At 41.4% G+C, this 16,521-nt stretch overlaps 1 protein-coding gene across 1 annotated transcript in view; it reads right to left on the bottom strand.

The window, feature by feature from the left end:
• The window catches only part of LOC137648812 (FAST kinase domain-containing protein 1, mitochondrial), a 69,464-nt gene that overhangs the window by 8,357 nt on the left and 44,586 nt on the right, over positions 1–16,521 (bottom strand). Inside the window, exons 5-8 of the mRNA XM_068381970.1 lie at positions 15,714–15,864; positions 14,251–14,374; positions 13,375–13,488; positions 11,055–11,175 (exon numbers count right to left, since the gene is read on the bottom strand). Coding sequence (XP_068238071.1) covers positions 11,055–11,175; positions 13,375–13,488; positions 14,251–14,374; positions 15,714–15,864 — 510 coding nt within the window. The remainder of the gene's footprint in view (positions 1–11,054; positions 11,176–13,374; positions 13,489–14,250; positions 14,375–15,713; positions 15,865–16,521) is intronic.

Raw genomic sequence — 16,521 nt, 5'->3', positions numbered from 1 at the left:
ATTATAAATACTATAATGTACTAGTTACAAAAAATAAACCCTTTTCTTATTTAACCAATGCAGCAACAAGCATAGCACTAAGACCCCTATTACTGTACTTTAATTTATCAACTTACACAAAGTTAAAAAATAACTCTTGGTACAAATCAAACTTTTGTAGTATGGTTGTAGCTTAGAAAAAAAAGATGGTATTAATATGCAACAATTTTAGTTTTCTAAATACAGTATGGCAAAAATGTGACAATTATTTATTCAAATTTTCTTCTTTATTAAGATAAATGTTATGAGTTTCAATGTAATTTTATAAAGAAAATATCAATTTTTGAAAATTTCTAAACATTCTATTGGAAGAAGACTAGGAAAAAAATCATGTTCTATAAAGATAAGGACAAAGAAGACCCTTTTATTGTGCACATTATACTGAATCTCAATACACTTACAACCTTAAAGTTTAAAAAGGGCTCTCCATCGAAGAAGTCGTGGTCTCTCTTTCTTTTTTTTTTTTGGACGAGGATTAAAACTGGTAGGCGAGAATGATCATGAATGGGAGGTAAATCAGTTGTTGTTTGCGGATGATACGGTACTGGTAGCAGACACAGAAGAGAAGCTTGACCGACTAGTGACAGAATTTGGAAGGGTGTGTGAGAGAAGGAAGTTGAGAGTTAATGTGGGTAAGAGTAAGGTTATGAGATGTACGAGAAGTGAAGGTGGTGCAAGGTTGAATGTCATGTTGAATGGAGAGTTACTTGAGGAGGTGGATCAGTTTAAGTACTTGGGGTCTGTTGTTGCAGCAAATGGTGGAGTGGAAGCAGATGTACGTCAGAGAGTCAATGAAGGTTGCAAAGTGTTGGGGGCAGTTAAGGGAGTAGTAAAAAATAGAGGGTTGGGCATGAATGTAAAGAGAGTTCTATATGAGAAAGTGATTGTACCAACTGTGATGTATGGATCGGAGTTGTGGGGAATGAAAGTGATGGAGAGACAGAAATTGAATGTGTTTGAGATGAAGTGTCTAAGGAGTATGGCTGGTGTATCTCGAGTTGATAGGGTTAGGAACGAAGTGGTGAGGGAGAGAACGGGTGTAAGAAATGAGTTAGCGGCTAGAGTGGATATGAATGTGTTGAGGTGGTTTGGCCATGTTGAGAGAATGGAAAATGGCTGTCTGCTAAAGAAGGTGATGAATGCAAGAGTTGATGGGAGAAGTACAAGAGGAAGGCCAAGGTTTGGGTGGATGGATGGTGTGAAGAAAGCTCTGGGTGATAGGAGGATAGATGTGAGAGAGGCAAGAGAGCGTGCTAGAAATAGGAATGAATGGCGAGCGATTGTGACGCAGTTCCGGTAGGCCCTGCTGCTTCCTCCGGTGCCTTAGATGACCGCGGAGGTAGCAGCAGTAGGGGACTCAGCAGTATGAAGCTTCATCTGTGGTGGAAATGTGGGAGGTTGGGCTGTGGCACCCTAGCAGTACCAGCTGAACTCGGCTGAGTCCCTGGTTAGGCTGGAGGAACGTAGAGAGTAGAGGTCCCCTTTTTTTGTTTTTGTTTCTTGTTGATGTCGGCTACCCCCCAAAATTGGGGGAAGTGCCTTTGGTATATGTATGTATGTATAAAATATAAAACATAATACTGTCCAATATAAAAGGGTCTTATTTAGCCTTATTCCAGTGTACAGCATTATCATTACATCTTCATAGCCTTGAAGAATGACAACCATATCATACAATTTCTGTTAATCTCTTAAGTCTTTAATTATTACTTAGAAACTGAAGTACAGTACTCCAATCAAAATTTGAAACCTACAAAATCATATCAACATTAACTAAGAACTAAAACATGTTATTTTCATTAGTAAAATAAATTTTTGAATATACTTAAACGGTGATCATGTAGCTGCAGCTCTGCTGCCCGACAGAAAAAACCTACGGGCGGAATACGCCAGCGATCGCTATACAGGTGGGGGTGTACATCAACAGCGCCATCTGTCGAGTAGGTACTCAAGTACTTCTTGTCAACACAGAACCAATTTTCTCCTCGGTCCACTGGGTCTCTATTGGGGAGGAAGGGTGGGTCCTTTAATTCATGATCACCGGGTAAGTATATTCAAAAATTTATTTTACTAATGAAAATAACATTTTTCAATATTAATCTTACCCGGTGATCATGTAGCTGATTCACACCCAGGGGGGTGGGTGGAGACCAGCATACATGTTAACATTAGAAGCTAAGTATTCCGTATTTCATTTTAGCAGTTATTCAAAATAACAAACATAAAATTAATAAGTACCTGGTAAGGAAGTCGACTTGAACAATTACTCTGCCTTTTTAAGTACGTCTTCCTTACTGAGCCTCGCGATCCTCTTAGGATGCTGAGCGACTCCTAGGTGCTGAAGTATGAAGGGCTGCAACCCATACTAAAGGACCTCATCACAACCTCTAATCTAGGCGCTTCTCAAGAAAAGAATTTGACCACCCGCCAAATCAACCAGGATGCGAAAGGCTTCTTAGCCTTCCGTACAACCCAAAAACAACAATAAAAACATTTCAAGAGAAAGATTAAAAAAGGTTATGGGATTATGGGAATGTAGTGGTTGAGCCCTCACCTACTACTGCACTCGCTGCTACGAATGGTCCCAGGGTGTAGCAGTTCTCGTAAAGAGACTGGACATCTTTAAGGTAAAATGATGCGAACACTGACTTGCTTCTCCAATAGGTTGCATCCATTACACTCTGCAGAGATCTGTTTTGTTTGAAGGCCACTGAAGTTGCGACAGCTCTAACTTCATGTGTCCTTACCTTCAGCAAAGCATGGTCTTCCTCATTCAGATGAGAATGAGCTTCTCTAATCAAAAGTCTGATGTAATAAGAAACTGCGTTCTTCGACATCGGTAAAGCAGGTTTCTTAATAGAGCACCATAAAGCTTCTGATTGTCCTCGTAATGGCTTCGTACGTCTTAAATAGTACTTAAGAGCTCTTACTGGGCATAGTACTCTCTCTTGTTCGTTTCCAACCAAACTGGACAGACTTGGAATCTCGAACGATTTGGGCCAAGGACGAGAAGGGAGTTCGTTTTTAGCTAAAAAACCAAGCTGTAAGGAACATGTAGCCGTTTCAGATGTAAATCCTATGTTCCTGCTGAAGGCGTGTATCTCACTGACTCTTTTAGCTGTTGCTAAGCAGACGAGGAAAAGAGTCTTCAAAGTGAGATCTTTAAAAGAGGCTGATTGAAGCGGTTCGAACCTTGCTGACATCAGGAACCTTAAAACCACGTCTAAGTTCCAACCTGGTGTGGCCAACCGACGCTCCTTCGAGGTCTCAAAAGACTTAAGGAGGTCCTGTAGATCTTTGTTGTTGGAAAGATCTAAGCCTCTGTGGCGGAAGACTGCTGCCAACATGCTTCTGTAACCTTTGATCGTAGGAGCTGAAAGGGATCTTACCTTCCTTAGGTGTAAAAGGAAGTCAGCTATCTGAGTTACAGAGGTACTGGTTGAGGATACTGAATTCGCCTTGCACCAGCTTCGGAAGACTTCCCATTTTGACTGGTAGACCTTGAGAGTGGATGTCCTCCTTGCTCTGGCAATCGCTCTGGCTGCCTCCTTCGAAAAGCCTCTAGCTCTTGAGAGTCTTTCGATAGTCTGAAGGCAGTCAGACGAAGAGCGTGGAGGCTTGGGTGTACCTTCTTTACATGCGGCTGACGCAGAAGGTCCACTCTTAGAGGAAGAGTCCTGGGAACGTCTACTAGCCATTGCAGTACCTCGGTGAACCATTCTCTCGCGGGCCAGAGGGGAGCAACCAACGTCAACCTTGTCCCTTCGTGAGAGGCGAACTTCTGCAGTACCTTGTTGACAATCTTGAACGGGGGGAACGCATAAAGGTCTAGATGGGACCAATCCAGAAGAAAGGCATCTATGTGAACTGCTGCTGGGTCCGGAATCGGTGAGCAATAATTTGGGAGCCTCTTGGTCATCGAGGTAGCGAACAGATCTATGGTGGGCTGACCCCACAAGGCCCATAGTCTGTTGCAAACATTCTTGTGAAGGGTCCATTCTGTTGGGATGATCTGACCCTTCCGGCTGAGGCGGTCTGCCATGACATTCATGTCGCCTTGAATGAACCTCGTTACTAGAGATATGTTTCGATCTCTTGACCAGGTGAGGAGGTCCCTTGCGATCTCGAACAACGTCATCGAATGAGTCCCTCCTTGCTTGGAGATGTACGCCAAGGCTGTGGTGTTGTCGGAGTTCACTTCCACCACCTTGCCTAGAAGGAGGGACTTGAAGCTTCTCAAGGCCAGATGAACTGCCAGTAGCTCCTTGCAGTTGATGTGCAGTGCTCTTTGATCCGAATTCCACGTGCCCGAGCATTCCCGACCGTCCAGTGTCGCACCCCAGCCCGTGTCCGATGCGTCCGAGAAGAGAAGGTGGTCGGGGGTCTGAACAGCCAGTGGTAGACCTTCCCTGAGCAGAATGTTGTTCTTCCACCAAGTCAGTGCAGACTTCATCTTCTCGGAGATAGGAACTGAGACCGCTTCTAGCGTCATGTCCTTTCTCCAGTGAGCAGCTAGGTGATACTGAAGGGGTCGGACGTGGAGTCTCCCTAACGCGATGAACTGGTCCAGCGATGAAAGCGTCCCTATCAGACTCATCCACTGTCTGACTGAACATCGGTTCTTCTTCAGCATGCTCTGGATGCATTCTTGGGCTTGACTGATTCTGGGGGCCGACGGAAAAGCCCGAAAAGCTTGACTCTGAATCTCCATACCTAGATATACTATAGTTTGGGATGGGACGAGTTGGGACTTTTCCATATTGACCAGGAGACCCAATTCCTTGGTCAGATCCAGAGTCCATTTTAGATTCTCCAGACAGCGACGACTTGACGCAGCTCTTAAAAGCCAGTCGTCCAAATAGAGGGAGGCTCTGATGTCTGCTAAATGCAGGAATTTGGCAATATTCCTCATCAGTTTGGTAAACACTAGAGGTGCCGTGCTTAGGCCAAAGCACAGGGCTTGGAACTGGTATACCACCTTCCCAAAAACGAACCTTAGAAAAGGTTGGGAATCTGGGTGGATGGGGACGTGAAAGTACGCGTCCTTTAGGTCTAACGAGACCATCCAGTCTTCCTTCCTGACCGATGCTAGAACCGACTTCGTCGTCTCCATGGTGAACGTCTGCTTGGTGACAAAGACATTTAGAGCACTGACGTCTAGCACCGGTCTCCACCCTCCTGTCTTCTTCGCCACTAAGAAGAGACGGTTGTAGAAGCCCGGGGATTGATGGTCCCGGACTATGACTACCGCTCCCTTTTGTAGCAAGAGAGACACCTCTTGCTGTAAAGCTAGCCTCTTGTCCTCCTCTCTGTACCTGGGAGAGAGGTCGATGGGAGTTGTTGCTAGAGGGGGCTTGCGCAAGAATGGAATCCTGTACCCCTCTCTGAGTAACTTCACAGACTGTGCGTCTGCACCCCTGTTCTCCCAGGCCTCCCAGTAGTTCTTGAGCCTGGCTCCCACTGCTGTCTGAAGAAGGTGGCAGTCAGACTCTGCCTTTTGAGGACTTGGAACCCTTCTTCTTGTTGCCACGTTGACTAACGGCACGAGTACCTCCTCTGCTGGAGGTTCTGCCACGAAAGGGCGGAATGAACCTAGACGCTGGTGTGTCCATCCTAGGTCTAGGTACGGAAGGTAAAGCTGTGACTTTACGTGCGGATGACGCCACCAGGTCATGAGTGTCTTTCTGGATCAACGAGGCAGCAATCCCCTTGATCAACTCTTCAGGAAAGAGACACTTCGATAGCGGAGCAAACATCAGTTCTGACTTCTGACATGGGGTGACTCCCGCCGACAAGAAGGAGCAAAGGTGATCCCGCTTCTTGATAACTCCAGACACGAAAGAAGCCGCAAGCTCGCCAGACCCATCCCGTATGGCTTTGTCCATGCAGGACATGATGAGCATGGCAGATTCCTTATCCGAAGGGGAGGTCTTCCTGCTCAACGCTCCCAAAAACCAGTCCAGGAAGTTAAAGATCTCGAACGCACGGAAAACTCCCTTCAAAAGATGGTCCATGTCCGAAGAAGTCCAGCAAATCTTGGAGCGTCTCATAGCCAGTCTGCGGGGAGAGTCTACCAGACTTGAGAAGTCGCCCTGGGCAGAGGCAGGAACTCCCAAGCCGAGAACCTCTCCCGTGGCATACCAGACGCTAGATCTGGAAGCAAGCTTGGCCGGGGGCAACATGAAGGATGTCTTCCCAAGTTGCTTCTTGGCCTGCAACCACTCTCCCAGTACCCTTAAAGCTCTCTTGGACGAGCGAGCGAGTACGAGCTTCGTAAAGGCAGGAGCTGCTGACTGCATGCCTAAAGCGAACTCAGAGGGAGGTGAGCGTGGAGCTGCAGACACAAACTGGTCCGGATACAACTCCTTAAACAGGGCAAGGACTTTCCTAAAGTCTAAGGAGGGAGGCGTAGTCTTGGGTTCATCTATGTCGGAGTGTTGGTCGTCCAAATGCGCAGCTTCGTCGTCATCAGAGATTCCTTCATCCGAATGCTGAGGAGGAAGCGGCAAAGGAGGAGATAAAAGCTGAACGGCTGAATCCGGCAGCACGGGTGCATGTGTAGCTGCACTGGATCCAACATCATGCCGCTGTTGGTCAGTCTGAGAGCTGGCAACAACCAAAGCGGAGTGGTGGTGCGTGGTGGGGACCACCGTGGGTTGCGGAGACTGACGCACCGCGTCAAAACACGGCAGCTTGACTCCACCTTCCTGCTGATGCGGTAGCTCACGCACGTCAACGGAGGGTGCCGCACGTCGGCTAACGTCAACATGCGTCTGGCAGGGTCGACTGCGCATAGGTGGTGGAGCTCTCACAGCCGGAGTGTGGGAGCAGGCAGCCGCAGTGTCAGCTGGGCGCACAACCGTGGCAGGTTGTAGGCTAACGGGTGCAGCGTCAACCTTCTCAGCACGATACTCCTGCATGAAGGAAGCTAGCTGAGTCTGCATAGACTGCAGCAAAGACCACTTAGGGTCTACAGCGGCTGGTGCGGCAACAGACGGAGTGATTGCCTGCTGCGGAACCACTCTACCTCTCTTGGGAGGTGTGCAGTCTTCGGAGGACTGCGGCGAGTCCGAACTGACCCAGTGGCTACACCTGGGCCGTTGGACTCGCTCGGAAGGGACCTTGCGCTTGAGAGGTCGTGAGACCTTGGTCCAGCGTTTCTGTCGAGAAACTTCTTCCGCAGACAAGGAATGAATGGGCTCACTCGTCTGTTTGTGGGTGGGACGATCTCGGCAAGATACGTCCTCAACCACGGAGGGAACGTCTGTCCGCTGATCAAGGCCTGTCGAACCCTTTGGTCGTACGACATTGCTTCTCCCCTGGGCTTGGGAGCTTGCAAGAGGTCCCGGACTGGGAGGACGACAGGCACGAACAGACGCACCCTCATGCGTAACACTGACACTTTTCACTGCACTGACACTCACTTCACTTCCCACTGCACTTTTACCTTTCAACTCCCTGACGTCAGCCATGAGTTGATTGCGGTCATTCGCCAATGACTCAACTCTCTCACCAAGAGCCTGAATGGCACGCATCATATCCGCCATCGAAGGTTGATGAGAGCTAGTAGGAGGGTCGGGTGTAACCACTACAGGGGAAGGAATAGGTTGTGGGGCATGGGGAGAGGAAAAATCAATAGAGCGAGACGAACTCCTCCTGATCCTATCCTTCTCTAGCCTACGTGCATACTTAAGGAATTCTTGAAAATCGAATTCCGAAAGCCCAGCGCATTCCTCACATCGATCTTCCAATTGACAGGCTTTACCCCTACAATTGGAACAAACGGTGTGCGGATCGATAGAGGCCTTCGGAAGACGCCTAGAACAGTCCCTAGCGCTACACTTCCTGTACTTGGGGACTTGAGTAGGGTCAGACATCTTGAATTAGTCAAAGGGGGGAAATCCAAAATCTATCCAAGTCGTCAACAAATAATCCAAAATCTAATCAATGAAAGTGAGAAAGTATTGAGGATAACTTCTGCACAGCGAAAGCTAATAACTAGAGAGAATACTTCACCAAATAACGTGAAAATCAACTCCAGAAAACAACAGCGTATCAAGTAGGTCTTGCCGGTGGCACGACAGAGAGAAAATTGGTTCTTTGTTGACAAGAAGTACTTGAGTACCTACTCGACAGATGGCGCTGTTGATGTACACCCCCACCTGTATAGCGATCGCTGGCGTATTCCGCCCGTAGGTTTTTTCTGTCGGGCAGCAGAGCTGCAGCTACATGATCACCGGGTAAGATTAATATTGAAAAAACTAAGTTTGTAAGTATGGTGTTGAGTGACATTTGTCTAATGGTGTACAAAGTCTGTACAAAAAGATGGACCCACTGTTACAATGATCCACCAAAAGGTTTCATATCCAAATAATGCTACCTTACTTCCCTAACAAACTTTCTAAGCAAACATGAATTTAATCTTTAATTACTGTCAGAACTGTCAATATTCTAATTAGCAATTCCAAGTTATGATAGGATAAAAACATTCTTCAGCTCCATAATTAGAGATAACCTCAAAACTAGCAAATTACACTAGCTGCAAAGTACAGTACTGACCATTTCTAATTTGTTTTCCAACGGGTAAGCCTGTCAAATGAAAGGGCCACAATTAACGAGTCTTAACAGGAATCAGTTGGTGGTGTGTTTTGCTAACTACTATACTGTAATTGTTCAGTGGCTACTTTCCTCTTGGTAAGGATAGAAGAAACTCTTTAGCTTAAGCAGCTCTTCTAGGAGAAGGACACTCCAAAATCAAACCATTGTTCTCTAGTCTTGGGTAGTGCCATGGCCTCTGTACCATGGTCTTCCACTGTCTTGGGTTACAGTTCTCCTGCTTGATGGTACACTTGGGGACACTATTCTATCTACTTTCTCTTCTTGTTTTGTTAAAGTTTTTATAGTTTATATAGGAAATATTTATTTTAATGTTACTATTCTTTAAAATATTTAATTTTTCCTTGTTTCCTTTCCTCACTGGGCTATTTTCTCTGTTGGGGCCCCTGGGCTTATAGCATCCTGCTTTTCCAACTAGGGTTGTAGCTTAGCATTTAATAATAATAATAATAATAATAATAATAATAATAATAATAATAAAAATGCAAATACAGTAATAGTAATAATACAGTAATAATAATAATAATAAAAATAATAATAATAATAATATGTTAGTGCAACCATGGCCTTTCATCTGTACATGGCTAACCCTTCTAGTCGGTGTTTTAGTTATTGTCATGACTTCTGTGGCCAGGGGGCGTATAGCGTGTCGCCTGAACAAATTCTCTTTCACTGGTTTGTTCATACGTCCAATACAGTTAGCCTAAGCCTTACAGCACTTTAGTTACCCTATGCCATATGGCACTATATCTAAGATAGTCAAGTTTTCTGTCAAAACAGCTTAGTCTTTTTAAATAAAATGGATTTAATAACAAACAAAAAGGTTATATTTTCTTGAAAAAGTAGCTATGAAATATTGTACAGGACATGAGATAAAGTCTACTCTACTGCACATCCATTTTTTACTAGATAGGTTAAACTTACAAAGCAACTAGTCATTCTATTTTGTTAGGTGATGATACCCCTTATCAAACTCATATCGAAGATATGGGTGTACAGTTATTTTCACAAAAAAGAAAATTCTTTGAAAATATTTTATGAAAAAAATTAATACTGTAAAATAGAACCTCAGATCAAATTTATTTAATCGCAGAAGGGTGTTTGAATATTAATTTTTTCAAACTGAATTAATTTATTTCTAAGTACCTCCCCTGATGTTCTTGAAGTGTGACTTATATAAACGTTATCCCCCCAAAATAAAAAAAGTTTTGTTTCCCTTTTAAGAGGTCACGCCTCTTGCCGCCTCTTGGCCACTAATATGACATCCAGTGACTAATGATAACCCATGATGTGGCTATCTACTTCAAAAGTCTTCAGTCTTTCTCATCATTGTAAATTTTAACAGTCAATATATATCCCGTCTCCAGGAAGTTCCAAATTACTTTGAAGTCCATAGATTTATTATTTTGCGAGTTTACACAAAGTAAATTAACTAATCCTTCACTATTTTAAAATCTGGATCGGAGCTTTCAACCCATTTTCGATATAGCAGTTGAAATTTGAATTAGACACTCATTATAACTACTGTACTTGTTAACTTCATAATGACAAAGTTTAATAGTGGTTATTTGCAGTTGCTCTCATGATAAATTGAGTGTTTTCCTTTGTGGTGTATTTAATTTTTAATTGGGGTGTCTTCTGTAATAGCTTTGTATGTTGGTGAGAGTAGTTCACTCATCTTTAACAGGTGAGTGTGCTTATGCACGCATTGATAGGAGCGTGCAAGCACGTGAATGCTATAAGTCCGAAGAATGTATGCAAATACCCAAACATGCACCCTCTTAGGTAAGTACTAAAGCATGTAAATGCTCCAAGTCCAATGAATGAGAGCATTGAAATCATAAACCTTATTAAAATTCTGCTTTAGGTAAATTTTATGGCTGCAGACAAAGATCTGTCTACAGGTATAAAAATAATGAGTAACTAAATTTGTTTTCTCAACAGCGTATGATTTTCAGTTTGATTAATCTCCACAAATTTTTTTATTATCTTTGACCACGGAGGTAGCAGCAGTAGGGGTATTCAGTGTTATGAAGCTTCATCTGTGGTGGATAACGGGGGAGGGTGGGCTGTGGCACCCTAGCAGTACTAGCTGAACTCGGTTGAGTCCCTTGTCAGGCTGGGAGGAACGTAAAAAGGAGAGGTCCCCATTTTTTGTTTCATTTGTTTGATGTTGGCTACCCCCCAAAATTGGGGGAAGTACCTTGGTATATGTATGTATGTATGTATGTATCTTTGACAATATACTGTAAATTGCAAAACAAAAGATGACAAAGGCTGGCTTACTATATTACAAATTTATACATAATTATGATCTTTAAAAATCATTTATCTAAAAAAATGTATGACCAAACGAGACAATTTATTTGAAGGTGTAAAAGGAGACACTACTCACTTACCGTCTATATCCAGGATTATTTTCTATATGTTTGTTCTTCGCAGTACCAGTAGTCTTGCTAAAAGAATGGTAACTGGATAATGGAATAGGACGCTTTTCTGCATCCACCAAGAACTCGAAATCTGAAAATGAAATGAAATAGTTTTTCAATCTTATTTCTTACTTGATACCCTGAAAGGAAATTATATCAGCTTAACAAAAGGATTGAATTTTCTCCAAAGGAAGACCTAGTGTCAATGGATTAATCTTTTTGTCGAGACAGAAGACTTTCTTATTTAAAGGCTTAAAGGCCACTCATGATAGCAGAGGCAAGGGACAGTGACATTGCCCTATCGAGCTGGACAATGCCCTAGAGACTGACCATGTATACATATGATCAACAGCCAAGGCTCCTCTCCACCCAAACTAGAACCAGGGAAGGACAGGCAAATAGACCTATAGGCTCCCCCCATAAGGATGGTGAGGTTGCAGTGACCAAAGAAACTAACGAGTTTGAGTGGGACTCGAACCCCATTCTGGCGTTCACCAGGGTGGGCAAGGCATATTCTAATTGGAAAAGACTGAAAATTAATAAATGAAAAATCGGAAATATTAAAGAAATTTGCCTTTTTCCTAACTATATAAACCAAAGTTTTAATAAGAGTATGATACTGTACTGGTTGCAGACGCAGAACAGAAGCTTGGCCAATTAGTGACCAAATTTGGAAGGGTGTGTGAGAGAAGGAAGTTGAGAGTTAATGTGGGTAAGAGTAAGGTTATGAGATGTACGAGAAGGGAAGGTGGTGCGAGGTTGAATGCCATGTTGAATGGAGAGTTACTTGAGGAGGTGGAGCAGTTTAAGTACTTGGGGTCTGTTGTTGCAGCAAATGGTGGAGTGGAAGTAGATGTACGTCATAGTGAATGAAGGATGCAAAGTGTTGGGGGCAGTTAAGGGAGTAGTAAAAAATAGAGGGTTGGGCATGAATTTAAAGAGAGTTCTGTATGAGAAAGTGATTGTACCAACTGTGATGTATGGATCGGAGTTGTGGGGAATGAAAGTAACAGAGAGACAGAAATTGAATATGTTCGAGATGAAGTGTCTAAGGAGTATGGCTGGTTTATCTCGAGTAGATAGGGTTAGGAACGAAGTAGTAAGGGTGAGAACGGGTGTAAGAAATGAGTTAGCAGCTAGAGTGGATATGAATGTCTTGAGGTGGTTTGGCCATGTTGAGAGAATGGAAAATGGCTGTCTGCTAAAGAAGGTGATGAATGCAAGAGTTGATGGGAGAAGTACAAGAGGAAGGCCAAGGTTTGGGTGGATGGATGGAGTGAAGGAAGCTCTCGGTGATAGGAGGATGGATGTGAGAGAGGCAAGAGAGCGTGCTAGAAATAGAAATGAATGGCGAGCGATTGTGATGCAGTTCCAGTAGGCCATGCTGCTTTCTCCGGTGCCTTGGATGACCACGGAGGTAGCAGCATTAGGGGATTCAGCATTATGAAGCGTCATCTGTGGTGGATAATGTGGGAGGTTGGGCTGTGCCACCCTGGCAGTACCAGTCGAACTCGGTTGAGTCCCTTGTCAGGCTGGAAGGAACATAGAGAGGAAACATCCCCTTTTTTGTTTCATTTGTTTGATGTTGGCTAGCCCCCAAAATTGGGGAAGTGCCTTGGTATATGTATGTATGTATGTATGTATGATTTCAGATTAGCTAGAACAGCCGTTTAGCTTTTAATGGGGTAGTATCAGTTGCTAGTGGGTGGAGAGTAATCCCGGCCCACCCATCAGCTGTGCACTACCCTTTGACCTTAGGCCTGAGATTTGCAGGGTGGTTGAGGAAGGAAGTGTATGGTAACTTAAAGAACTCGTGCTTGTTGTTGTTATTACAACCTTAGTTGGTAAAGCAGAATGCAACAAGCATGGCTCCAACATGGAAAAATAGCCCAGATAAGAAAGGAAATAAGGATATAAATAAACGACATGAGAAGTAATGAATAATTAATATAGAATATTTTAAGAACAGTGACAACATTAAAATAGATCTTTCATACATAAACTATAAAAACTTCAAAAAATCATGAAAAATGCAAATAACTTTTAAAAAGTGTGAATTGTTCCTAAATGTACACAAATCATTGTCCTTTAGTAGGAGACTTCTCCTTAGGAGGGAGAATGTCCCTTTGAACATTGTTGCTTGTTCCTTATTACCTGCCAGGGATAAGGGATTGTATATTCTTTCTATAAATTCTATATAATCTATCTTTGTGATAAGAAAGAATGCTACTACATATCAAATGTTATAGCAACAACTGAGTGTTCCTCCTCTAAGAACAAAGTAACTTACCTATAAGGTAATAGTAAGGTGTCTTAGCATTCGCTCTCACTACTTCCGGGCCTCCTACCAGCTGAGAAAGGGCTTGATGGACTTCAGAATGGAATACACTATTGGGAACAGCAACTGAAATACAGGAGGATAAAAGTTGATTTTCTGTTGAAGAATTGCAGTTTTACATATTGAATATAATACAGTAACCAGAAAAACAATTTAACCAGTCTAGTAATTGCTTTTATTTCATAATAATCCCTATACTGTATAATGCCAAGCATAAAAAACAATTGTATTCAGGCAGGATGGTACCACCCACAGGTAAAACCACGAAAAAAAAAAAAAATAAATAAAAAAAAAAAAGATAATGGGGAACTTTAGGAGATTTCTGAAATTTAAAGAACATATTTATGTATCAAGTCTCAAAATAAGGAGTGGAAAAAGTCACTGATGTCCTCTTCATATCCTTGATACCTAAAAAATAACAAAATATACTGCACAAAGAAAGTGGATAATTAAAGTCATAACCCCTTGTATTCATATAAAAGGAAGAAGGTAAGGAGATTTCGAAAAACAAGAAAATTAATTTATTATTATTATTATTATTATTATTATTATTATTACTATTATTATTATTATTATCATTATTATTAATCATTATTATTATTATACTAGCAAGCAATAAATATCTTTCCATTTACAGGTACATATGGACTTTATAAGCTAAGAAATACACCTACATATGGAACTTTGAATTTTAATTCAAGGAACTGTAACTGATTGGTTTAGGCAAAAACTTTGATTATAATAGTACTGTAAATTCAAAACAATAACAATAAAATGGAATTTATTTTTCTTAAAAAGAGTTCACAATATAGCTAAGTAGAGGCATACCTGTTTCTAACAGTTCTTCACAGTATTTCTCATGAAACCATGGAATATTCTCTTCTGGGTGGTCAATACAAACTGCACGATTCAGTTCCATGAGTGTGTGACGTACTCGATATGGATAGGAACCCTACGAAAGTTACAAACAAAAGTATTATATTTATAAAAAAAAAACTCCCTCCTTTAAAAATGCCATCTCTCAATTGTCTTATTTTCTATTTTATAATATGAAAACATTATTACAAATTTAATTAAAAGATAATTTGGGCAAGAAAAACTACATCCATATAAGAAAAATTACTATTTTTGAACAAGCTCATTAATCACTTACAGTATAAGCCTTATTTTGCTGTCTGTTAACCCGTAGGCTCATCAGTCATTTGTCTATCAAACAGAAGGCCTACTGTTCATGTTCACTGTGGTTCCATACATATGTATCAATAAATAACTTCACTTTTTCCTTCAGCAAGATTTATAGAAATAAGAAAGAACTCAAAAGTACTCCTTAAATTAGTACCAAAAGGAGGGTGGACTGCAATAGGGTTTTTATCAAACTGAATACTTTATGGTCTATTTTTATTAACCTAACCTAATCATCGAGCAATGGTTACCTATAAAAGACACTTAAGATAACTTTATAACTGGATGAAAAATAATGTGAAACACTAAACTCTCAGGGTGGTATAAGAATTCTGATAAAGTGGTTAATATTGAAAACAATCCATGAAACTACAAGGTATCTATTACAGTAAAAGCTAATAGCAAAGTGTTTAAGACTTAATACAAAGAGAAGAGCTCAAAAAGATTGTGATTTATGAGAAAAAAATGACAATCTCTGACAAAGAAAGCCTGAGAAATTAGCATTTTAGCTGTAACAATAGCAGAAACTCACAAAACTACTGGGGCACTCAGTAGAGCCTAAACCTCCCCTGCGGCAGCTTATTTCGCAATACTGTATTTTGCTTGACCTTGACCTAGACCTTAACATGTATTAATTGCAGTGGATTTTCATACACTCAACTAAGAACCAAGTTTGAAGTCTCTGTAACAACGAAGTCTAAACTTATGACTGATTACATGAAATGGACATTTTGCTCAACTGTGACCTTGACCTTCCAAAATTTAATCATTTCCAGCTTTTTACATAACAGTTAATCCCTGCAAGGGTCATTACTCTACGATTGAAATTGTGGCCAGGAAGCTGTCCACAAACAAACAAACAAACACACACACACACACAAACAAGGCACAAAACATAACCTCCTTCCAACTTTGCTGGGAGAGATAAAATGTACAGTAATTTAATGATACATTCGTAAGGAACCAAAGTAAAGTAGGTTTGCTTCTCCTGTTTGTGGGACAAAAATATGGAACCCAGGGATTCCTAGACTGCAAAATAAGGCTTTTATATGATTGAAAGGTTGTGATGAAACAAACAAACAAAAAAAAAAATAAATAAATATAAATACCTTTGAGTAGCAAGCAGAAATTTCTTCATCTAGCTTGTCAAGAAATGAAATGTTGAAGATGCTATGAAGAGCCTCACTTTGAAGGTAGCCATACATGCATAGGGCTAAGCTCACTTCCAAAATACTCAAACCAGACAGATTGCTTTTATCTCTGAAAATATTAACAACCAAAACTGTAAAAATATTTACATAGGTTACTAAAGTTCAATATATTCATATCTTTAAATACATTCTGTTTTCCTAATTTCTTAGGCAGAGGTGTACCAATTTGAGGTATCGTAGTTATTACTGTTTAAAGCTATATTTATTGACATTGTTACAAAGAGTTAAGTACATTTCACACTGATTTAAAGGATCTAAAACATATCATGATGAAAATATAGCTTTTAAAAGTTTTTCAGCTATATAGGCTACACTTGGTACAAACAAAACTTATTTATGAATTTCAAAGTTTTTCAGCTACATGCACTTGGTACATACCAAATGCATTTCTAAATAAATTCTATATTGCCAATCAATAGGATAAAAGAGGCCTTGAATTCCAAAAAAATATTATATCAATTTCACCACAAACCCAACACTATATTAATTTCACCACAAACCCAACACATTGCTCATAATCAGTCTAATGAAATCACAGACATTTCAGCCTATTAAAAGAAAATGGGGGCTCTCATCCACTAGTGAGTACCAGTGTGGCTGTCCAGTGCAAACAATGTAACACATACTTTGTGAATGTGAACTGGGACCCATCTGTACATATCAAGTCCGTTTGAACACCAAAGAAGCACTAGGCAATGAATCTAAT

This window comes from Palaemon carinicauda, chromosome 10, assembly GCF_036898095.1.
Source record: "Palaemon carinicauda isolate YSFRI2023 chromosome 10, ASM3689809v2, whole genome shotgun sequence".
Taxonomy (NCBI): Eukaryota; Metazoa; Arthropoda; class Malacostraca; order Decapoda; family Palaemonidae; genus Palaemon; species Palaemon carinicauda.
This window is presented reverse-complemented; position numbering and strand designations above follow the sequence as displayed.